The sequence below is a fragment of the Thalassophryne amazonica genome, chromosome 19, assembly GCF_902500255.1.
Source record: "Thalassophryne amazonica chromosome 19, fThaAma1.1, whole genome shotgun sequence".
Classification (NCBI taxonomy): Eukaryota; Metazoa; Chordata; class Actinopteri; order Batrachoidiformes; family Batrachoididae; genus Thalassophryne; species Thalassophryne amazonica.
In genome coordinates, this window is record NC_047121.1 from 1,311,510 (window position 1) to 1,336,135 (window position 24,626).

At 45.1% G+C, this 24,626-nt stretch overlaps 1 protein-coding gene across 1 annotated transcript in view; it reads left to right on the top strand.

The window, feature by feature from the left end:
- The window catches only part of dicer1 (dicer 1, ribonuclease type III), a 154,189-nt gene that overhangs the window by 59,903 nt on the left and 69,660 nt on the right, over positions 1 to 24,626 (top strand). Inside the window, exons 12-19 of the mRNA XM_034195024.1 lie at positions 3,053 to 3,185; positions 5,442 to 5,517; positions 5,626 to 5,765; positions 9,771 to 9,950; positions 10,074 to 10,287; positions 14,777 to 14,930; positions 15,046 to 15,228; positions 23,072 to 23,177. Of these exons, the coding sequence (XP_034050915.1) occupies positions 3,053 to 3,185; positions 5,442 to 5,517; positions 5,626 to 5,765; positions 9,771 to 9,950; positions 10,074 to 10,287; positions 14,777 to 14,930; positions 15,046 to 15,228; positions 23,072 to 23,177 (1,186 nt within the window). The remainder of the gene's footprint in view (positions 1 to 3,052; positions 3,186 to 5,441; positions 5,518 to 5,625; positions 5,766 to 9,770; positions 9,951 to 10,073; positions 10,288 to 14,776; positions 14,931 to 15,045; positions 15,229 to 23,071; positions 23,178 to 24,626) is intronic.

The window sequence follows — 24,626 nt, forward strand, 5'->3', positions numbered from 1 at the left end:
AGAGCAGAGAGTCCAATGTTACCTTCCCTTCTGACCAATAGTCCTGGATTTCAAATGAAAGAAAAAAGTCATTGGGTTCATTTGCACGGAATTCATTGTCCAGAGTTACAAGTTGCCTCTTAGTGGAAGCCGTATTAGTGATGTTGTTCATATGACCCCAGAGGCACCTGTTGTTGGAGGCTTTGTAATGCTGCTTCCCTCTTTCTGACCTTAAAAGCTGTGTCAGTTCTTTTTGTGCAACAGCTGCAGCAACTCTGTCTTTGCTTTGAAAGGCCTTATTTTTCTTATTTATGCAGTTTTTAATTTCCTTTGTAATGTGGGACATATTATTCTGATAGTGTAGGATATTTTTTCTCAACTGCATTATCAGCACAGAAATGAATATTATCAGTTATAGTGGCTAGAGCCTGACTGATATTATCGGCCGATATAAGCCCTTTTTGAAGTACTCACTATCGGCCGAAATTTTGCCGATAGAACGCCGATAATTTCTCAAACAGAACAGTTAATAATGTTTGTGTCTGCAATGTAAAATGTCCTTGCACCATTTGTCCAGTTGATGGAGCTTTGACTCCATTCAACTGAGAGCTGCTTACACCCCTGCTTAAATGTGTTCATCACCGGCCCCCGTAGTTCGTTGTCACACTGCACTGATTGGTTGACAAAAGCATACAAGTAAGTTTATAAGGATGTTGTTTGTAATAACTTTGCCATTACATTGACCCCACATTTCTCCCGTTTCAGTTCAACTCAGTTTGATTAACTCAGTTAATGTAGTAATGTGTCAAATGTGCTTCATTGCGTCGGTCACGCTTTTTATTAAGCCCACGTTGTGTAGACCTTTTTCCTTGTAAACTTTCGTTTACTGCTAAGAGGTTGAAACATTCAGATTCACTGGTCGTCCGGAAGGATTGTGGGAATTACTGCTGTTCGCCATTACTCCTTTGGGGCCGACGCCGTCGTATACAACGGCTGGGACCAAGCTTTACTAAATTGTAAATAACTTTTTAATATGAGATAGAAACGTACTTTTTTTTTTTTTTTGCTGAAAAGTTAACTCCGCGGACTTTTGATCCAGCATCGGCCATCTTGATACTCCTCATAGAAGATGTGTGATGATGTGCACAATGTGAGTGTCCAATCGGAATTGGTTCTCCGTCACATGGATTTCTAAAATCCAATCGTAGGGCAGATTTACCTCACGTGATATGGCAAAGATCGTTTTCAGGAGTGATATCTTACCTAGTTGGCCCGTTTGAATAGCCCCCTAATTTCTCCAATTGCATTTTTGCATTTTTTGAACTTGAAAATTCTTCTCTGTTATAAAGTTAATCAATATGAGGACAAAGCTTCAGCTTTTAGCTCATACCTTTATTGTTAAGGGTCCAAAAAAGAACATTTTATTAATTAAAAACAAATAATGATATCGGCTGATTTATCGGCTATCGGCAAATCAGCCGATTTATTGATTATCGGCATTTTTTTTTCATCTAGATATCATTATCAGCATTGGCCTCAAAAAATCCATATCGGTCGGGCTCTAATATTGGCATCCTCCAGCTCTAAGCCATGGGAAAAGCTCCAGTCTGTGCTTAGAAAGCACCCTCTCAGGGTCTCTGTGCTCTCCTTAGTCCATTTCAAAATTGTTTTTTGCTGAGGTTTACTTGACTTCGAAACTTATTTGTATGTGGGCATGAGATACACTGTTGCATGAGCCGAGTTAGCAATTGGAGGGAGAATTTTGGATCTGTAAGCACCCTGTACATTTACAAAACATTTGTCAACGATGTTAGGATTCCTCGTGGCAGATTTAACATGTTGCTGGAAGCCTGTTAGTGTTGGCTCTAGTCTACAGTGGTTCATGTTCTCCATCACAAGAATCGGAGCTCCAGGAGAGCGCTGCAGTTGTACATGTACACAGTCAAATATGTGTTTATTAAGATTAAAGACTAGAGGTGACAGGGCCTTTGTGGAATACTCACCCCCCCACACACATCAGATCATCCCTGACCCTGGAGACTTTTAAGTCGTCTTAAAAAACCCACTTCATTTCTATGGCCTTTCCCAAATGAGCAAATGCATCTGTTTTCTATTCTGTTTTTTATTCTATCTTTTTAATTATTTTATTGTGCAGCACTTTGGTCGACCACTGTCATTTAAATGTGCTTTGGAAATAAAGTTTGAGTTGAATTGAGTACCAAAGAACAGCCAGGGACTCGTGTGATCCCCACATCTACTCGGCGGCTGTCACCATGGGCAGGTCCAGAGAAAGAGAGAGTCCATCTGTCTCCAGCAGTTCTCCATCCAGGACCCAAGAAGGTCCCATAGTGTGGTGGATGCAGCATGTCCTCTGAGACTTGAACTCAAATAAAATTTCTTCTGAAACAAACCTCTCATAGCTCTTATTATCATCATCATCATCATTATTATTGTTGCAGAAAGCAAGAAGGCTTGTGAGAGAGATGTTGTGTAATGAAAAGCAAAATGAATCAGTATTTTCATCTGTAAATCACAGCATCAGCTGCAACAAAACAAGCTGTTCTTTCCTCCTCAACCAAAGACAGCACAATGTCACATGAGAGAAAACCTAGTGAGAGACAAGTCATGAAAAGACAAAAACAACAGATTGAATCCAGAAGGAACCCCTGGTGGTGGTTTTAAAGATTTAAGGACTCTGACCAAACCTACTGTGCTTTGTCTGAAAGAGGTTCATGTTCTGTTCTGAGAACCAGCTGGAAGTAGCATCTGCTCACGTCTTCAGTGCTCACAAAAAAGGCCAGTGGTTGGTTTTGTTGATTGCATTCTGGAGCTTCAGATGTTGTCCAAAACTCATGTACCTTTAACCTTTGGGTACTTGGATCCATAGGTCCAAGTCTGATGCACTTGATTGAGCCTGTGTCATCTCCATGGTTATTTTATCTCTGGTGTGTGTGGGGTGCACAGTTTATTCCAGGAAGCAGCTTCACCACCACTTCAGAAAAAAGCAAATCAACTGTTGCTTCTTCATCAGAAAGCAGCTTGTCTGAAGGTCTTTTATTCTTGTGGTTCTCAGGTATTGTGCTCGGCTGCCCAGTGACCCCTTCACACACTTGGCACCCAAATGTAAAACAGTGGAACTGCAGGACGGACTCTTCCAGTCCACGCTCTACTTACCCATCAACTCCCCTCTCCGGGTTCCTGTCAAGGTGAGCGCATTCAAAAGTTCATGTTTTCTGGCAGCATCCAAGAGACGACATAAAGAACTGAAGAAGATGCCAACACACTCGCTGTGTTAATGGTAGATGGGCTGCATTTATGTGGGACTTTCTTCAGCTGAGCACTCCACAGTTCATCCATTCATACTCACAAATGTCACAGTGCTTCCATGAAGGTGTTCCACTGCACCTGGACCAAGGTGGATGTGGATGACAGTGAACACGTGCTGTGTTTCCTGCCTGTGTTTCCTCCATCAAATGCTGTAGACTTTATCTGTTTGGTGAAGACTGATCAATGTTTCAGTGCAGAGTTTACTGCATCTGCTGTGGTCTTTTTTTATGTTACGCAGAGACAACGCGTCACAACACAGTGGCTTTTTGTCTGCGTGTTCTTTTGAACTGTGCACATGAGACAAACACCTGCTGATCACTTTTTCATGGGTTTAAATCACTATGAAGTCATTTTCTAATGCAAACGGACGTTAAGGGTCATGGAAGGATGGGCAACCATGAAAATGTCATGTGTCTGCGTTGTTGACGTCCCTCCTCCATGGCTGCTCCTGGTCACCAGGTCTCCAGCTCGGTGACCTCAGAGTTGCATCTCTGCTTTTTGTAGATGATGTGGTTCTGTTCTCTTCATCAGGTGGTGACCTCCGATGTGCACTGAGTAAGTTTGAGGTAGAGTGTGAAGTGACTGGGATGAGAATCAGCACCTCTAAATCTGAGACCATGGTCCTCTGTCAGAAAAGGGTGGACTGTCCCCACTTGGTTAGGGGAGAGTTACTGCCCCAATAGGAGGTGTTTAAGTATCTTGGGGTCTTGTTCAGGAGTAGGGTGTTAAGTTTGAGTGTGAGATCAATAGATGGAGCTGAAGTTTGACAGATGCTGGACAGATGCTGACCATCGTGGTGAAGGAGGAGCTGAGCCAGAAGGTGAGACCTTCAATCTTTGCTTCTATCCTCACTTATGGTCATGAACTTTGAAGACCAAAAGAACAAAGTCACAGATTCAAGCAGTGGAAATGAGATTCCTCTGGTGGGCATCTGGTCTTACACTCTGGACAGGATCAGAAACGTGTATATCCATGAGGGACTCACTAGAGCCATTTTGCATTGAAAAGAGCCAGTTGAGGTGGTTTGGGGATCTGGTGAGCATGCCCCATGGTCATCTCCTTCAGGAGGTCTTCCAGACACATCCAGCTGGGACAAGACTCCAGAGAAGACCTAGGACACACTGGAGGGATTATATTTCCCAGCTGGCTTGGGAACACCTCAGGGTAGCCCAGAAAGAGTCAGAGGACCTTGCACAGAATCAGGAAGTGTAGGACGAGCTGGTTATACAACTGCCACTACAACCCGGATAAGCCTCAGAAATGATGATGATGATGTTGATAATTCACTGGTTTTCTATAGCTGCTTACTCCACTCAAGGGTCACGGGGGCTGGAGTCTGTCATAGTGAGTGAGGCAGGTTCACCCTGGACAGGACACCAGTCTACCTCAAGCACTCCTACGGTCAACTTAGAGTCACCTGTTCACCGAACCTGCATGTCCTTTGAAGTAGTAGGAAACCAGAGGACCCGGACGGAACCCACATGAACGTGGGGAGAACATGCAGACTTCACACAGAAAGGATCAGGTGGGAAGCAATCCCACAACCTTCATGCTGTGAGGCAACAGTGCTAACCACAAAGCCACCATCCTGACCATGATGATGATGACATAGTGAAGTCTTGATCAAATAAGATGATTACTGAATGGCTCATACTTGTGGAGACATTGTTATCTCAGCAGTGACCTTCACATCTCTGGTCCTCAGACTTTGACATCAACAGAGACCAGCGGAGAGCCTCGAGAGTCTTGAGGTCTTTAGAGAGCAGTGTTTGGTCATGTTAATATCTTTGCAACAGAATGAAGGTCCACGTTTTTTGGGTTTTGCAGGATTCATACTCAAAGTATACATGCGAACCAGCGCAAAAATGGCCGACAACCAACCAGATAAACCAATACAAATCAGATTTTTAAAACCTGCAAGCAAAGATATCTGTGGAAGTTCTCTGTCCCTGCGAAAATGCCACAGAACATAGAGATTAATGTTGCAGTCATAGTGTACAGAGGCAAAATCACAAAAGGAGTAGCTGTCCAAATACTTCTGGACCAGAGGTCATGGTCTTATTGGTCATCAGTTTTTCACTTGGTGAATGTCCTGTAACAGGAGTGCCTGTGTTTTGTTTGTCCTGGTTCTACAGGGTCCTAGGATGAGCTGTGGCAGGCTGGCTGAGAAGGCCGTTGCACTTGTATGTTGTGAGAAGCTTCATAAAATCGGTAACTTCAATGTTCTAAACGTGCTCCAGCTTTCCCAGTTGGCCTTTTGATGAGTTTGTCTTAATATTCCTCCCAAATCCATTTATTTCCTTCTTTCTGCTGTTCCAGGTGAGCTGGACGATCACCTTATGCCCGTGGGGAAGGAGACTGTGAAGTATGAGGAAGAGTTGGACCTCCACGACGAGGAGGAGACCAGTGTTCCGGGCCGGCCTGGCTCTACCAAACGGAGGCAGTGCTACCTGAAAGCCGTAAGAGTGCTCTCTGTTACAGTGCTGCAGTGCGCTGTGAATCTCAGTGGCTGATGAGGATCATGATGATGCAAAGTCTGTCATTCAGGGTTTCGTTTTTTTTGTTTGTTGTTTTTTTTCCCAGTTTGCTATTTTATAGCTGCCATTGTACCAGTTTACCTGAGAAAATCTTTCACATGCCATACAGTATGAATGGAGGGGCCCATTTGGCTGCTGCGCTTTTATTTGATTAATTTTCAGCACATTTGAACAAACTTAGGGCCCTGACACACCTTGAAAATTTAGCTAGCATATGCCAACGTATGAAAGATGTGTCGACTACGCTGGATACATTGAATACGTTAATGCAGCTGTCACACCTTGGCGATTTAGCCAGCGTATGATGACAGCCTGTTTACATTGAGCGGTCCGGGTCGGTACTGCACGGCATGCCACAGGTCTGAACGGTTAAGTCTGGCTTGGTTTGCTTTTCCACAGCTGACAGAACCCTTTCGTTTGGCAGGCGGAACACGTAAATATTGACGAGCACGTCATCAAGTGCTTGTATGCTGTCGCACAGCCTTTCCCCTCCACACAGAGGCCAAACAGTGTAATTTAACAATTTTTTAAATTTTATTGTGTTTTATTTTTGTCTTGGTGGATCATGGGATTTATTTTCATAGCGTACAGAATGCTGAAGAGTGGCCTGATATCTGTGTAAACATTGATTTGAATAAATGAGGCGCTGTGACTCTTTCAGCTTTTAAAATAAATGGTAAATGGACGACAGCGCTTTTCCATCTGCATCAGACACTCAAAGTGCTTTGCAATAATGCCTCACATTCACCCTGATGTCAGGGTGCTGCCACACAAGGCACCCACTACACACCAGGAGCAACTAGGGGATTAAGGACCTTGCCCAAGGGCTCTTAGTGATTTTCCTGTCAGGCTGGGATTCAAACCGAGGATCCTCTGGTCTCAAGCCCAACGCTTTAACCACTAGATCAAATAAGTTAAATGTCTTGTTGTGGCACAAACTGCCGGTGTTCTCTGGTTCAAGCTGAGAAATGCACAAAACACAGAGGGGCGTCTTTTAAAAACGCTGCGTTTCTTCAGCCACAATGAACTAAAGTATTTTCAGACGTTGTTTTCCAAAATCACAAGGCTTCAGGCTGTGATGATGAATCCGACTGAAAGGAATAGGTCTTTATATTTACTCCATGTGTGAGTGGTTTTAATATATGAAACAGTCTGTTCACATGAGGGCTGCAGTCAATCACGTATTTTGATGTATGAGTAATTTACAAGAAATGTGTGTCAATCTCATTACTTACCTACAACTTGTGTCTTGCATATGCGGGACGTATGAGTCATACGCTGGCAAAAATATTGCGCATGCCCAAAGTTTTTGGACATACTCACCGTATTAAGACATACAGTTGTGCTCAAAGGTTTACATACTCTGACAGAATTTTAGACTTTTAGCCATTTTTCAGATAATATGAATGATAACACAAAACTTTTTTTTTCCACTCATGAAGCCATTTGTTGTCAGACAGCTGTGTTTCCTCTTTTCAAATCACAGTGACAGCAGAAACCACCCAAATGACCCTGATCAAAAGTTTACATCCCCTGGTGATTTTTGCCTGATAACATGCACACACATTGACACAGACAAGTCCGTCAGAACCAGCAGGCAGCACGGGTCCATCAGAGCCAGAAATACAGCACGGGTCCATCAGAACCAGCAGACGGCACGGGTCCATCAGAGCCAGAAATACAGCAAGGGTCCATCAGAGCCAGAAATACAGCAAGGGTCCATCAGAGCCAGAAATACAGCAAGGGTCCATCAGAGCCAGAAATACAGCAAGGGTCCATCAGAGCCAGAAATACAACACGGGTCCGTCAGAGCCAGAAATACAGCATGGGTCCGTCAGAGCCAGCAGACTGCACGGGTCCGTCAGAGCCAGAAATACAGCACGGGTCCATCAGAACCAGCAGGCGGCACGGGTCCATCAGAACCAGCAGGCGGCACGGGTCCATCAGAACCAGCAGGCGGCACGGGTCCATCAGAGCCAGAAATATAGCACGGGTCCGTCAGAGCCAGAAATACAGCACTGGTCCGTCAGAGCCAGAAATACAGCACTGGTCCGTCAGAGCCAGAAATACAGCACGGGTCCGTCAGAACCAGCAGGCGGCACGGGTCCATCAGAACCAGCAGGCGGCACGGGTCCATCAGAACCAGCAGGCGGCACGGGTCCATCAGAGCCAGAAATATAGCACGGGTCCGTCAGAGCCAGAAATACAGCACTGGTCCGTCAGAGCCAGAAATACAGCACTGGTCCGTCAGAGCCAGAAATACAGCACGGGTCCGTCAGAACCAGCAGGCGGCACGGGTCCATCAGAGCCAGAAATACAGCACTAGTCCGTCAGAGCCAGAAATACAGCACAGGTCCGTCAGAACCAGCAGGCGGCACGGGTCCATTAGAACCAGCAGGTGGCACGGGTCCATCAGAGCCAGAAATACAGCACGGGTCCATCAGAACCAGAAATACAGCACGGGTCCCTCAGAACCAGAAATACAGCACGGGTCCCTCAGAACCAGAAATACAGCACGGGTCCGTCAGAACCAGCATGCAGCACGGTTCCGTCAGAGCCAGAAATACGGCACGGGTCCATCAGAACCAGAAATACGGCACGGGTCCCTCAGAACCAGAAATACGGCACGGGTCCGTCAGAACCAGCATGCGGCACGGTTCCGTCAGAGCCTGAAATACAGCACGGTTCCGTCAGAGCCTGAAATACAGCACGGGTCCGTCAGAGCCAGAAATACAGCACGGGTCCGTCAGAGCCAGAAATACAGCACGGGTCCGTCAGAACCAGCAGGCAGCACGGGTCCATCAGAACCAGCAGGCGGCACGGGTCCATCAGAACCAGCAGGCGGCACGGGTCCATCAGAGCCAGAAATACAGCACGGGTCCATCAGAGCCAGAAATACAGCACGGGTCCATCAGAACCAGAAATACAGCACGGGTCCGTCAGAACCAGCAGGCGGCACGGGTCCGTCAGAGCCAGAAATACAGCAAGGGTCCGTCAGAGCCAGAAATACAGCACGGGTCCGTCAGAGCCAGAAATACAGCACGGGTCCGTCAGAGCCAGCAGACTGCACGGGTCCGTCAGAGCCAGAAATACAGCACGGGTCCATCAGAACCAGCAGGCGGCACGGGTCCATCAGAACCAGCAGGCGGCACGGGTCCATCAAAACCAGCAGGCGGCACGGGTCCATCAGAGCCAGAAATACAGCACGGGTCCGTCAGAGCCAGAAATACAGCACGGGTCCGTCAGAGCTCAAATACAGCACGGGTCCGTCAGAGCTCAAATACAGCATGGGTCCATCAGAGCCAGAAATACAGCACGGGTCCATCAGAGCCCAAATACAGCATGGGTCCATCAGAGCCAGAAATACAGCATGGGTCCATCAGAGCCAGAAATACAGCACGGGTCCATCAGAGCCAGAAATACAGCACGGGTCCGTCAGAACCAGCAGGCGGCACGGGTCCATCAGAGCCAGAAATACAGCACGGGTCCGTCAGAGCCAGAAATACAGCACAGGTCCATTAGAACCAGCAGGTGGCACGGGTCCATCAGAGCCAGAAATACAGCACGGGTCCATCAGAACCAGAAATACAGCACGGGTCCCTCAGAACCAGAAATACAGCACGGGTCCGTCAGAACCAGCATGCGGCACGGTTCCGTCAGAGCCAGAAATATGGCACGGGTCCATCAGAACCAGCATGCGGCACGGTTCCGTCAGAGCCAGAAATATGGCACGGGTCTGTCAGAGCCAGCAGACGGCACGGTTTCACTGCTGCTGCTTCTCCACAGATTTACAAATAAACATTTGAAGAGTGTTTTCAGGCTTGTCTTTGCATCAGTTATGGAACAAATGTGTTTTGGTTACAAAGACGATTGCTGACATCTGTTGAAATGTGTCTGTGTTCTGACAATCCCCCCCCTCCGGTTCAGATCCCAGCGTGTCTGCGGGATAGTTATGTGGTACCTGACCAGACGTACTTCCTGTATGTGATCGGAATGGTTCTCACCACACCTCTTCCCGATGAACTCAACTTCCGCAGGAGAAAGCTCTACCCTCCAGAGGACACCACCAGGTGCTTTGGGATCCTGACTGCCAAACCCATCCCTCGAGTATGTCCCCTGCTGTTATTTGATTTCTTTTCTACAGTCACATCTTGGGTGACATTTCATTACTCTGTCCACTTACACACTTGTGTTATCCTGATTAGTCAGTGAGGTGCTTGTCCTCCACAGATCCCTCACTTTCCTGTATACACTCGCTCGGGTGAGGTCACCATCTCCATCGAGCTGCAGAAGTCAGGCTTCACGCTCTCTGCTGCCCAGCTGGACCTCATCACCCGCCTGCATCAGTACATCTTCTCCCACATCCTGCGTTTGGAGAAACCTGCCCTGGAGTTCAGACCCACCCTGGCTGACTCGGCTTACTGTGTTCTACCTCTGAATGTTGGTAAGCAGGCTCACCACCACCTTCAGACTCTGCTGACATGAAAAGCCCAGGTGCCCCCAGGATTATATTCCATAGTACACCACAGACCCCACCCCACTCCCCCATCCCAGCCCATGTTGATGGCAGCACACACTTTACATTTTAGTGCTACAGGTTGATGCAGCATTATTCCACCCTGTGTTAAATTCCTGTTTCTGAAACACATTATTTATATATATTGCAACAATTTCAAATTACAAAAAAAAACAAAACAAAAAAGGACTTTTGTGTAGAGATGAAAGGCAGTCAAGCACATGCAATAAGCAAGTGAAATTCATCTGACCAATCAATAGCTATTGCAAAAGTAAACAGTGGATAGACTGGGGACACACAAGTTTTTTTTAAAGAGAGGAGATGTGATCAGACTTGACCTCTGTGGTGGTGAGTGCCGGAGAGCTGAGCTGTAATGCAGCACAGACCCACAGTGGGTGCTTTCACTCTTTCAGCACCTTGCACAGCAGCGCAGACTTGAGGCTCATGTCAAAATGATGCGTCGCATCCACTCAAGCTACCTTTGTTGTTGTCTTCACCGTGTCCATTAACCTTTTGTAACAAATAACTTCAGAGCCCTTTCAGTGTTTGAACTGAAACATTTTAGGTATAAGTCCAAGAACACAGACAGGTACCACGAGCAGGATTCAAACCCACGTCTACATACGAGGTCTATTAGAAAAGTATCCGACCTTATTGTTTTTTTTTTCAAAAACCATATGGATTTGAATCACGTGTGATTGCGTCAGACAAGCTTGAACCCTCGTGCGCATGCGTGAGTTTTTCCACACCTGTCGGTTGCGTCATTTGCCTGTGAGCAGGCTTTGAGTGAGGAGTGGTCCACCCCCTCGGCGGATTTTCATTGTCAGGAAATGGCGGAATGATTTGGGCTTTTTTTCCATCAGAATTTTTTCAGAAACTGTTAGAGACTGGCAGCTGGAAACCATTTGAAAAATTTATCTGGCTTTCGGTGAAAATTTTACGGACTTCACAGAGAATAAGGAGTGTTACTATAGCTTTAAGGACGCTCGGCATGCCGCACTCCGTGCCGCCATCGAGAGCCACAAACCACCGGATCATTTCTAAACGGATGGCTCTGTGGAGCCGGACCGTCGTGTGCACTTTCACTGGTTATCACAAGAGCTGGACATCAACCATTTTCCGGCAGATTTCACTTTTAACATCGATTTTGTCATGGAAAGCCGAGCGGAGGCTTCGCGCGTCATGACCAATTTGCTGATGGAGCGAGACAAAGGAACACCTCCGTTTTGGTCTCACATGACGGCTTTGAGATGACGTTCAGACAGCTGTCGGTGGTTTTTCCATCGAGTGATTATCCGAGAAATTGTGGATGTGCCTGGACATGCCAGAACATGTCCCGTGAGGCTTCATTATGGCGTTGCTTTGCGCCATACGTCACCGCCGCGACGCGCAGAATTCCTCCGCACGTCTGTCTCAATGTGCCAAAAAAGTGCTGATGTCCACGTCTTTTCACAATTCCTGTGCTAGTCAGATGACGTCCCAGATAAAACACAGCGTCCAGTTTGGAAATGAACGGCACATTCCACTGTTACAGGAGTTTTTGTCATGGAAAGAGGAGCGGAGGCTTCGCGCGTCGCGGCGGTGCCACATGGCGCACAGCAACGGCGTGATGAAGCCTCACGGGACATGTTCTGGCATGTCCAGGCACATCCACAATTTCTCGGATGATCACTCGATGGAAAAACCACCGACAGCTGTCTGAACGCCATCTCAAAGCCGTCCTTTGAGACCAAAACGGAGGTGGTTTTGTCTCGCTCCAGTAGCGAATTCATCGTGACGCGCGAAGCCTCCGCTCGGCTTTCCATGACAAAATCTCTTGTTAAAAGTGAAATCTGCCGGAAAATGGCTGATGTCCAGCTCTTGTGATAACCAGAGAAAGTGCACACGACGGTCTTGGCTCCACAGAGCCCTCTGTTTAGAAATGATCCGGTGGTTTGTGGCTCTCGATGGCGGCACGGAGCGCGGCACGCCGAGCGTCCTTAAAGTCGTCCTTAAAGCTGTAGTAACAGTCCTTATTCTCTGTGAAGCCCGTAAAATTTTCACCGAAAGCCAGATAAATTTTTCTAATGGTTTCCAGCTGCCAGTCTCTAACAGTTTCTGAAAAATTCTGATGGATAAAAGCCCAAATCATTCCGCCATTTCCTGACAATGAAAATCCGCCGAGGGGGCTGGACCACTCCTCACTCAAAGCCTGCTCACAGGCGAATGACGCAACCGACAGGCGTGGAAAAAATCACGCATGCGCACGAGGGTTCAAGCTTGTCTGACGCAATCACACGTGATTCAAATCCATATGGTTTTTGAAAAAAAAAAAATGTCAGATACTTTTCTAATAGACCTCGCATTGGCAGGCCAGTTCCTTACCCAATTACCTCCCTGCTCTGAAGTTCACTTTCTTTCAAATGACTTGAGAGCACTCTGAGAGTCTTGCCTCAAACGTTTTGTGGTGGTTGGTCTGCATGACACGAAGGTTGTGTTTAGGGCTGCAGCAATCGATTTTATTAATCGAGTATTCTATTGATTATTCTGGCGATTAATCGAGTAATCCTGTAAAAAGTACTTTTGCGTTTTTAAACACCAATAGTCCAGGGCTCTTCCTAAGCAATGTCACTGTGCCGAAGTCTTGACATTTTGCTGAAGTGGTGATGGGATGTCGCTTTCTGTTGTTTTGTTTTTTTTCCCCAACTTGTAAAATTTAACCATTTTGAGTTTTTTACTATTATTTTTTAAGGTTGGTGGACTGGTTCCCTACGTGATTTTTTTTTTTTGTTTTGTTTGTTTTTTTAATCCCTCTTTCTCTTTGATTCAGCAGATGCACTTCAGCTGGAGGCTGAACATGCATCCTCGCAGTCAGTTTTTTTTTTTTTTTTGTTTTGTTTTTAGTTACCATGTTTGTGAAGCATTGTGTGTTGCCCAAAAAAAGTGAAAATTAAAAAGCAAAGCACTCAGTCAGCGCGAGTCTGAACAAAACAGACAGCAGCTGGCTTCGACTGTGGGTACCCGGCCGTCACTCACCACGTCGAGCAGACCGTGTGTTTTTTAAAAAGAGACAAACACACTGCTTCACTTTAAATGCTCAGTAAGTCTATTTCAGATGATCAGTGTCAAACCTCTTTCTCTTAAAAGGCTTTATTTTACTCTGTCGCATTGGAAAGCGGTAGCTTTAAAGGCTAAATTATTAGCTGTTACACGGCCTGAGTGCATGCTCTAGTCTTCTTCTGTTGTTTTTCTGGGGACGTTATAGCGCCACACACAGGCCTGGCATATGTACTACACGGTTAAACGAAGCTTCGAGGTACAGAATTTGCCTCGATCATTTTTTGTAATCGAATTATTTGAGTTATTCGAGTAATCGTTTCAGCCCTAGTTGTGTTGTGTTAATCACTACCATGTAGACAAAACGTTGGTTTCTCTTCCAGTTCACAGACTTTGAGACCACTTGTCCACATTCTTGTTTGTGGTCTATCTCAGAGTCCTCGCCTTTGTTTTCTACCTTAAACAGCCACACACGTTTTGATTTCTTTGCACCGTCAGTTCAGGATTACTGCAGGATTAACCACAAGCAGCATCCACCTCGTCATGGCATATTTTTTCCACAGAACAAAAAAAAAAAAAAAAATCTTCTATGAGCTGCAGCTGTGTGAAGAGACCTTTATCCTTTAGTTCTTAAATCCACAGATTGAGCACAAGTCCCTTCGGCTGCTCCCTTGGTTTTTCACTCGGGTCGCCACAGCAGATCCAGTCAGCATCTGCATGTTGACTTGGCACAGATTTTACACCGGATGCCCTTCCTGACACAACTCCACATTACGTGGAGAAATGTGGCAGGGGTGGGGTTTGAACCCGGAACTTTCTGCACTGCGACCAAGTGCAGTAACCACTTGTTCCCCACAGATCGACCAAACTGCATTAATGCCTGGTCGCTGTGAGCCGACTCCAGAGCAGCACGCTCTGCCGAGGTCCAGAGGAATTCCAGAAGACGAATTAGAATTCCTCAGTGTGGGAGGGATTCTGAAGCTGTTCCTCGATAAGACCTGCTGCATCCAACAGCAAGAACCAGTCGTCCTAATAGTCTGAGTGGTATTATTATTATTATTATTATTATTATTATTGTTATATTTGTATGATATTAAGGCTGTGCACCTTTAAAGGTGCTCTAATCTAATCTTGTGTGACTTGTCAGGGCTGCTGCAGCGCCTGCTGTTCTTACAGAATCATGTCATGAAGGACATGCCGTATAATTCTTGTTGAGTTTAATTCCTGGGAATTGTCAAAGTTACGGTGTAAGAATTGATCAACTTCAAAGTTGTACCAAATGTGAGGATGATTTGAGTTTCTGTTGGAATGTGGGAATGTTTGTCTGTCTGTTCTTTGCTGAGTTTCTACCTGTTTCCTGTGACGCTTACGCTTTCTTCAGTTGGGGAGTCCAGCACCCTGGACATGGACTTTAAATTCATGGAGGACATTGAGAGGTCTGAGGCTCGTACCGGCATTCCCACCACTCAGTACACCAAGCTGAACCCTTTCACCTTCAAGCTGGAGGACTACCAGGATGCTGTCATCATTCCACGGTAGGAATACACGCTGCTGGCTTCCCTCAAAAATGGAAAGAAATTCACTTTTGCCCAGAGATAAAGAGTTTCAGCAAAAAAGTATTTATTTATTTATTTTTTTTTCTGTGGGCAGGTATCGTAACTTTGACCAGCCTCATCGCTTCTACGTCGCAGATGTGTACACAGACCTCACGCCGCTCAGCAAGTTTCCATCACCTGAATATGAGACATTTGCAGAGTACTACAAAACCAAGTACAACCTGGACCTGTCCAACCTGAACCAGCCTCTGCTGGACGTAGACCACACCTCCTCCCGGTGAGCTTTGTGTGTGAGACTGCTGTCAGTGCCCTGGAGTCACAGGTCTGTGTTTCCTTTCTACGCTGAGACGCCTTCTGCACACTCAAGCTGTTCTCTGTAAACTTTGTCTCCTCCAGTAAGACCCCCTGTTCACCTTAGACATGGTCCATCTTCAGGCCACCACGGTTTGAAAAGAAGTATCTATCACAAAAAAAAAAATGAACATCCAGTCTCCAGCTGCGTCTGACAACATGATCCATGTCTTTAGCTCCACCTCCCATCCTGGAATAGCATGCACCTCTTTATGTTTGGACCAGGATCCAGAAACTAATTACGAAATCCCAGGCCCCAGTTTATCAGCTTTAACAGCAGTGTGAGCAATCCAAGCATACTGCTATTTCCATGTAAAGTGGGGATTCATCCATTTGTACACTAGTACAAGTTGGAACATGTCCAGCTGTTAATTTCTCATATACTCACTCCACTGAAAGCCATCAAAAGCCGCCTGGATTTTACAAATGGTTATCAACACGGAGGTGTTTTTCCTGTGCCGCCGCACCGCGCCGGCTGCGTCCTGACGCGCGGACCCGTCCGCACATCTTTCATTAAAAAAATCTCCTTTAACAGTGGAATATCCGGATAAAAACCGACTTCTTCTGAAACTTCTCCGTTCTCTCACGACGTCCGGGATCAATAGAGCCTGAAATGTGGAGGTGTTCAGCTTGAAACAGGCTGACGACGGCGCCTGAGAGCGCTGCACGACGTCTCGCACCGTGGGAAGTCCTTAAAGCGACAGTATCACCTCAAAATCTCTTATCAGCCGTTAAAATTTTCACCGAAAACCAGCTTAATTTTTCGAACCGTGTCCACTTCGATGTGTCTCACAGTTTTAGAAAAAATTTTGATCAAACAAAGCGCCACTCTCTCAGCAACTTCTCAGACAAAGGAATTCCGACGAGGGGCTGGACGACTCCTCCCACAAGGAGTGCTCACAGGCGAATGACGTCACCGACAGGCGTGGAAAAACTCACGCATGCGCACGAGGGTTCAAGCATGTCTGACGTAAAAACATATGAATGAAACCCATATAGTTTTTGAAAAAAATAAAAAGGACCTATACTTTATTGACAGACCTCGTAGATTTGAATCACGTGTGATTGCATCATCCAAGTTTGAACCTTCGTGCGCATGCATGAGTTTTTTCATGCCTGTCGGTTGCGTCATTCGCCTGTGAGCAGGCTTTGAGTGAGCACTGGTCCACCCCTCTCGTCGTTAAGGAAATGGCAGAATGATTTGGAGCTTTGCTGCATCAATTTTTTCCTGAAACTGTGAGAGACCTCCAGGTGGACACCGTTCGGAAAATTCAGATGGCTTTCAGGGACGATTTTATGGGGATTACACAGATTAAGGAGTGCTCCAGCCAGTTTAAAGACCGCCCACACCATCTCAGAGTGTGGCGCGCTCCGAGCGCCGATCGACAGGCTGAAACCCCGCTGAAACAACCAGATCATTTCCAAAGTGAAGGCTTTGTTGATCCGGGACGTCGTGTGACTTTCACAAAAAGGCAGGAGACGTGGACATCAGCACTTCTTCCGCACATTCCACTGTTACAGGAGTTTTTTTCATGGAAAGAAAAGCGGAGGGACACGCCACGGAGCCGTTCATTACGCGGCACAAAACCACCTCCGTGTTGGTCTCACGGGACGGCTTTCAGGTGGCTTTCAGACAGCTGTCGGTTGCTTTTCAGTCGTGTAAGTATCCGAGAAATTGAGCTTGAGCTGGACATGCCAGAACATATCCTGTGAGGCTTCATCACGGCGTTGCTTTGCGCCATGCGGCTCCGCCACGGCGCGCGGAATTCCTCCGCACGTCTGTCTCAATGTGCCGAAAAAGTGCTGATGTCCACGTCTTCCACAATTCCTGTGCTAGTCAGATGACATACCGGATCAACACAGCGTCCAGTTTAGAAATGAACGGCACATTCCTTTGTTACAGGAGTTTTTGTCATGGAAAGAGGAGCGGAGGAATTCCGCGTGTCGCAGTGGAGCCGCATGGCGCAAAGCAACGCTGTGATGAAGCCTCACAGGACATGTTCTGGCATGTCCAGTTCATGCTCAATTTCTCGGATAATCACACGACTTAAAAGCAACCGGAAGCCGTTTGAAAGCCGTCCTGAGAGACCAACACGGAGGTGGTTTTGTGCCGCGCCATGAGCGTCACGGTGGCGCATTCATCCGCTTCTTTTTCCATGAAAAATCTCCTGTAACAGTGGAATGAGCCGAAAAAGTGCTGATGTCCACGTCTTCTGCCATTTTGTGAAAGTCAGACGATGTCCCGGATCAACAAAGCCTTCACGTTGGAAATAATCTGGTTGATTCAGCTGTCGATCGGCGCTCGTAGCGCACCACGCTCTCAGCCGCTGTGGGTGGTCTTTAAACCGGCTGGAGCACTCCTTAATCTGTATAATCCCCATAAAATCGTCCCTGAAAGCCATCTGAATTTTCCGAATGGTATCCACCTGGAGGTCTCTCACAGTTTCTGGAAAAAATTGATGCAGCAAAGCTCCAAATCGTTTAGACATTTATTCGCAATAAAAATCCGACGAGAGGGGTGGACCACTGCTCACACAAAGCCTGCTCACAGGCGAATGACACAACTGACAGGCGTGAAAAAACTCACACATGCGCACGAAGGTTCAAGCTTGGCTGATGCAATCACACGTGATTCAAATCCATATGGTTTTTGAAAAAAATTAAAAGGTCTGATACTTTTCTAACAGACCTCGTGTGTATATATACAACCCCTGGCAAAAATGATGGAATCACCGGTCTCAGAGGATGTTCATTCAGTTGTTTAATTTTGTAGAAAAAAAGCAGATCACAGACATGACACAAAACTAAAGTCATTTCAAATGGCAACTTTCTGGCTTTAAGAAACACTATAAGAAATCAGGAAAAAAAGATTGTGGCAGTCAGTAACAGTTACTTTTTTTAGACCAAGCAGAGGGAAAAAAATGTGGAATCACTCAATTCTGAGGAAAAAATTATGGAATCATGAAAAACAAAAGAACGCTCCAACACATCACTAGTATTTTGTTGCACCACCTCTGGCTTTTATAACAGCTTGCAGTCTCTGAGGCATGGACTTAATGAGTGACAAACAGTACTCTTCATCAATCTGGCTCCAACTTTCTCTGATTGCTGTTGCCAGATCAGCTTTGCAGGTTGGAGCCTTGTCATGGACCATTTTCTTCAAATTCCACCAAAGATTTTCAATTGGATTAAGATCCGGACTATTTGCAGGCCATGACATTGACCCTATGTGTCTTTTTGCAAGGAATGTTTTCACAGTTTTTGCTCTATGGCGAGATGCATTATCATCTTGAAAAATGATTTCATCATCCCCAAACATCCTTTCAATTGATGTAAACTTGTGCATTTATTGATGATGTAATGACAGCCATCTCCCCAGTGCCTTTACCTGACATGCAGCCCCATATCATCAATGACTGTGGAAATTTACATGTTCTCTTCAGGCAGTCATCTTTATAAATCTCATTGGAACGGCACCAAACAAAAGTTCCAGCATCATCACCTTGCCCAATGCAGATTCAAGATTCATCACTGAATATGACTTTCATCCAGTCATCCACAGTCCACGATTGCTTTTCCTTAGCCCATTGTAACCTTGTTTATTCTGTTTAGGTGTTAATGATGGCTTTCGTTTAGCTTTTCTGTATGTAAATCCCATTTCCTTTAGGCGGTTTCTTACAGTTCGGTCACAGACGTTGACTCCAGTTTCCTCCCATTCCTTCCTGTTTTGTTGTGCATTTTCGATTTTTGAGACATATTGCTTTAAGTTTTCTGTCTTGACGCTTTGATGTCTTCCTTGGTCTACCAGTATGTTTGCCTTTAACAACCTTCCCATGTTGTTTGTATTTGGTCCAGAGTTTAGACACAGCTGACTGTGAAAAACCAACATCTTTTGCAACATTGCGTGATGATTTACCCTCTTTTAAGAGTTTGATAATCCTCTCCTTTGTTTCAATTGACATCTCTCGTGTTGGAGCCATGATTCATGTCAGTCCACTTGGTGCAACAGCTCTCCAAGGTGTGTTCACTCCTTTTTAGATGCAGACTAACGAGCAGATCTGATTTGATGCAGGTGTTAGTTTTGGGGATGAAAATTTACATGGTGATTCCATAATTTTTTCCTCAGAATTGAGTGATTCCATATTTTTTCCTCTGCTTGGTCTAAAAAAGTAACCGTTACTGACTGCCACAATTTTTTTTCTTGATTTCTTATAGTGTTTCTTAAAGCCAGAAAGATGCCATTTTAAATGACTTTAGTTTTGTGTCATGTCTGTGATCTGTTTTTTTTTTCTACAAAATTAAACAACTGAATGAACATCGTCCGAGGCCGGTGATTCCATAATTATTGCCAGGGGTTGTATATATATACGAGGTCTCTTAGATAATAAACCGACCCTTTTATTTTTTTTTTTAACTATATGGATTTGAATGACATGCGATTACACCAATCATGCTTGAACCCTCGTGCGCATGCGTGAGTTTTTTCACGCGTGTCGGTGACGTCATTTCCCTGTGGGCAGGCCTTGAGTGAGATGTGGTCCCGCCCTCTCGGCTGAATTCCTTTGTTTCACACGCTGCTCGAGACGGCGCGTGTTGCTTTATCAAAATTTTTTCTGGACCTGTGAGGAATATCCGAGTGGACACTATTCGAGAAATTAAGCTGGTTTTCTGTGAAAAGTTTAACGGCTGATGAGAGATTATGGGGTGTTTCTGTTGGTGTAAGGACTTCCCACGGAGCGGGATGTCCTGCAGCGCTTCCAGGCGCTGTCGTCGGCCTGTTTCGAGCTGAAAACATCCTAATTTAAGGCTTAATTCACCCAGGACATCGTGAGAGAACAGAGAAGATTCAGAAGAGGCCTGCATGAGGAATTTATGCGGACATTCCACTGTTTAAGGACATTTTTTTAATGAAAGACGTACGCGCAAATTTGCCGAGTCGTCACGGAAACGACTCGGCAAATCTGTGTGCGCCGCGACAGGAAAAACACCTCCGTGTTGAAAACCATTTGTACAATTCAGGCGGCTTTTAATGGCTTTCAACAAGTGAGTAACTGAGAAATTGTTTAACAGCTTGGGCATGTTCCAACTTGCCCGTTAAGATTTCCAACGGAGGTGTTTTTCCTGCCGCGACCCCCCGCGGTCGGGTCCAGCCCGACATGCGACTCTGTCCGCACGTTCTTTCATTACAAAATGACCGTTAACAATGGAATGTCCGAATAAACTCCTCATGCCGACTTCTTGTGAAAGTTCTCTGTTCTCTGACGACTTACTGGGTCAACAGAGCCTGAAATGTGGAAGTTTTCAACTTGAAACGGCGAGACGCTGCCGCCTCGAAGCGCAGATCGCTGTCAGGCGCCGTGGACCGTCCTTAAAGCGACACTACCAGACCAAAATCTCTCATCAGCCGTTAAAATTTTTACCGAAAACCAGCTGAATTTATTGAATGGTGTCCACTCAGTTGTGCCTTACAGTTTTGAAAACATTTTTATCAAACAAAGCAACAGTCTCTGAGCCATTCCTAAACAATGAAAAAAATCGACGAGCGGGTGGACGACTCCTCACTCAAAGACTGCCCACAGGCGAATGACGTAACCGACAGGCGTGAAAAAACTCTCGCATGCCCACGAGGGTTCAAGCATGTCTGATGTAATCACACGTGATTCAAATCCATATGGTTTTTGAAAAAAATAATAAGGTCGGATACTTTTCTAATAGACCTCGTATATGTTTGTGTGTGTGTGTGTGTGTGTGTGTAGGATATAAAATAGTATAGAAAACATAATTTTTACTATTATTTCATTCTCCTATTTACACATTTATTTCCTGTAGAATATTGTTAATTGTATGTATATCTTATTAGTTTTTATTTTTTACTCCATGTAACACTTTCTTTGACAATGTAAACGTATGTTTCCCATGTCAATAAAGGGAGACAGACAGAGGGCGCTCTTTTTTCAGTTTATGCTATTTCTTCTTTTTCTGCTTCCAAAGAAATCCAACTAATGAACTAAAATGATGTAAACCAGGTTTTTCTGAAGGTCGTATTACTGAAGTGCATGTAAACGTGAGAGATCAGATTGTTACAGTTATCTGATTATTATGGTCATCTAAATGTGACCGGTGTTACAGTTCTGACAGGTAACTTCAGAGCTGCTTTGATTCTCCTGGAGCTGATCAGTGTCTGAGTCTTTGTCGTCCTGTCTGTTCTTTGATCCATTTGTATGGTGGTTTTCTGTTTTCATCCATGTCTTACTGGTTTTGGTGTATTTTGAAGCATTTGAGATCATTTTAGCTGAGGAGTTTGTCATTTTCTGCTCTTTGTATGTTTTCTTCTGTCAATTAACTTTTGAATCAAAGTACACCTTTCTTCTGAAGAATTTCTAGAATGACTCATTTTACTCCGATTTTCAAAGAGAAAAACATGGCGACCTGCAGGAACAACATTTACTGTCCTCCTTAAAGAAGTTCCACCTGTAAGGATGGAATAAGAATCACAGTAAGAAAAATACAGACGCTTATATTTTTATGAACAGCCTAATATTCCTTTTTCTTTACTTTCTGTGAAGTAATAATAAATTTGATAAATTTTTATCTCCCACTGGCTGAAGGCCCGAAGAGGGATTATGTTGTGGCATCCATCCATCTGTATGTCCATCCATCTGTCCATCCCTCCCTCCTTCCCCAAAAATGGTATAAGTGTTCTGAAATCAACTCCTCTCACAGTTTTAGGAGAAATGTTGTGAAACGCAGACAGATCCTTGTTATAGTTTGGTAATACATGTCTTGTAATATTGTACAAGAGTGACACATTTTGTCCGAGTTATGGCCCTTTATTCACGAACTGAGACCCTGCCGGCTTAATGAGTTGGCACCTGCATTCTGAAATCAACTCCTCACATATTTAGGATGAATTTTTTGAAATTTGGTATAAGACCTTGAAATGTTATCAGATTGGAGTAAGCACTTCTACCAAGCAGCATCTGCCAGTGGGGGACATTGTGCACTCTTGTTTGTCATGTTTTGATTTGGAATAGAATGTGCACTCTTCTCAGTCAGTGCATTTGTATGTATGAGAATAAAAGCCATTTTAATGGTTTTGAGCTTTACTCACTTTTTTTTTTAACACAGCTGTATCAGAACAGTGATTCTGACCTGCAGCGCTGTTGGCTCAGGTGTGCTAGGCTGGTTGTCGTCTCAGCCAGCTCCACCTGCAGTTGTCTCATTATGTTGGAGTATTTCAGTTTCTTTGAGTCTGGCATTATAGCGGCACCACATGAATTCCATCTTCTCTCTCCCTGGACGGGCGGTTTCTGGATGCTTCTTGTTTTTCCTTGGATACTCATCTTGACTGACTCAGGGAAGGGAAAAAAAGGGGACGTCCTTATTTTCTGTTTGCCAGTACTAGAAACAGGGAAAAACCTGAATAAATGATAAGAAACACAACAGACCCCTCCCTCCAAGGTCAGGAGGGGTTACTGAAAGCTTTGAAGAGGATAAAATGATGTCAGTCATACTGGCTTCAAAGTCAATAAATTTCAGCCCAGTTGAACAGTTATGGGAGACTTTGGACAGCATGGGAGACAGCTTACATCACCACCATCATCAAGGTGCCACATAAGTGAGGGTGCTCTGGAGGAACATGTTCCATCCCTCCAGTAGAGTTCCAGTTGTAGAATAATCTGGAGCTGTTGGCTTTGTCATTTGTCATCATCCGTTTGCATCTCTTATTAACCTGATACATTTGTGGATGTTGTTTCCGATACTTTCAGACTGAACCTGTTAACTCCGCGACATCTCAACCAGAAGGGCAAAGCTCTTCCTCTGAGCAGTGCGGAGAAGAGGAAGGCCAAATGGGAGAGTCTGCAGAACAAACAGGTAACACCTGCCGGCTAAAACGCATACAGTTATACACACCGTGTGTGTGTGCGTGCATGTGTGTGCGTGCGTGTGCATGTGTATGCGTGCGTGCATGCGCACATCACCTGCACTGACACACAGTCCCAGCAGGTCAGGTCGGATGGTGTTAAAGGCACTGGAGAAGTCAAAGAACATGGCTCTCACAGTGCTGCCTGCCTCCTCCAGGTGAGAGTGAGCTGTCTGCAGCATGAAGATGATGGTGTCCTCCACCCCCCTGGTGGGAGGCCTGTGAGGTAGTTGGTAATCCAGGCCACCATTGGTTCTAATCTGTGTGACAGACTGTGGATTATAGTTCTGTTATCTTGCCAATATGGGAAAACATGGCTTTTATGACTTGACCTATTTTAAGAGGTTAAAAAATCACATTGTGTTTGAATCTGTTCTGCTTTGTTTTTGAGTGGTGGGGAGAAGACAGCCAATCAGAGTAGAGCTGCGCCGTGACATCAGTGGCTGGTCTCTTCAAAACTGCTTTATTTTGTGTGTTTGTATGCATTTTTCTCATATATTATGTACAAGCTAGTGCAAAATAAACACTTCTTAAACCGAAAACGTCAGGCTGGTAGCTAGCTGAAAAACTTTCGTTTGTGTGCAATTATATATCCTCTTTGTCATACAATCCCAATGAAGTTGGGACGTTGTGTAAAACATAAATAAAAAGGGAGTACAATGATTTGCAAGTCCTGTTCAACCTATATTCAGTTGAATACACCACAAAGACAAGATATTTAATGTTCAAAGTGATACATTTTATTTTTGTGCAAATATTTGCCCATTTTGAAATGCCTGCAACACGTTTCAAAAAGTTGGGACGGGGCAACAAAAGACTGGGAATTTGATGAATGCTCAAAGAACACCTGTTTGGAACATTCCACAGGTGAACAGGTTAATTGGAAACAGGTGAGTGTCATGATTGGGTATAAAAGGAGCATCCCCAAAAGGCTCAGCCGTTCACAAGATGGGGTGAGGATCACCACTTTGTGGACAACTATGTAAAAAATGTAGTCCAACAGTTTAAGAACAGTGTTTCTCAACGTTCAGTTGCAAGGAATTTAGGGATTCCATCATCTACAGTCCATAATATAATCAGAAGATTCAGAGAATCTGGAGAACTTTCTACACGTAAGCAGCAAGGCTGAAAACCAACATTGAATGCCCGTGACCTTTGATCCCTCAGGCGGCACTGCATTAAAAACTGACATCATTGTGTAAAGGATCTTTCCGCGTGGGCTCAGGAACACTTCAGAAAACCATTGTCAGTTAACACAGTTTGTCACTACATCTACAAGTGCAAGTTAACTCTACCATGCAAAGTGAAAGCCAAACATCAACAACATCCAGAAACGCTGCCGCCTTCTCTGGGCCCGAGCTCATTTGAAATGGACAGACACAAAGTGGAAATGTGTGCTG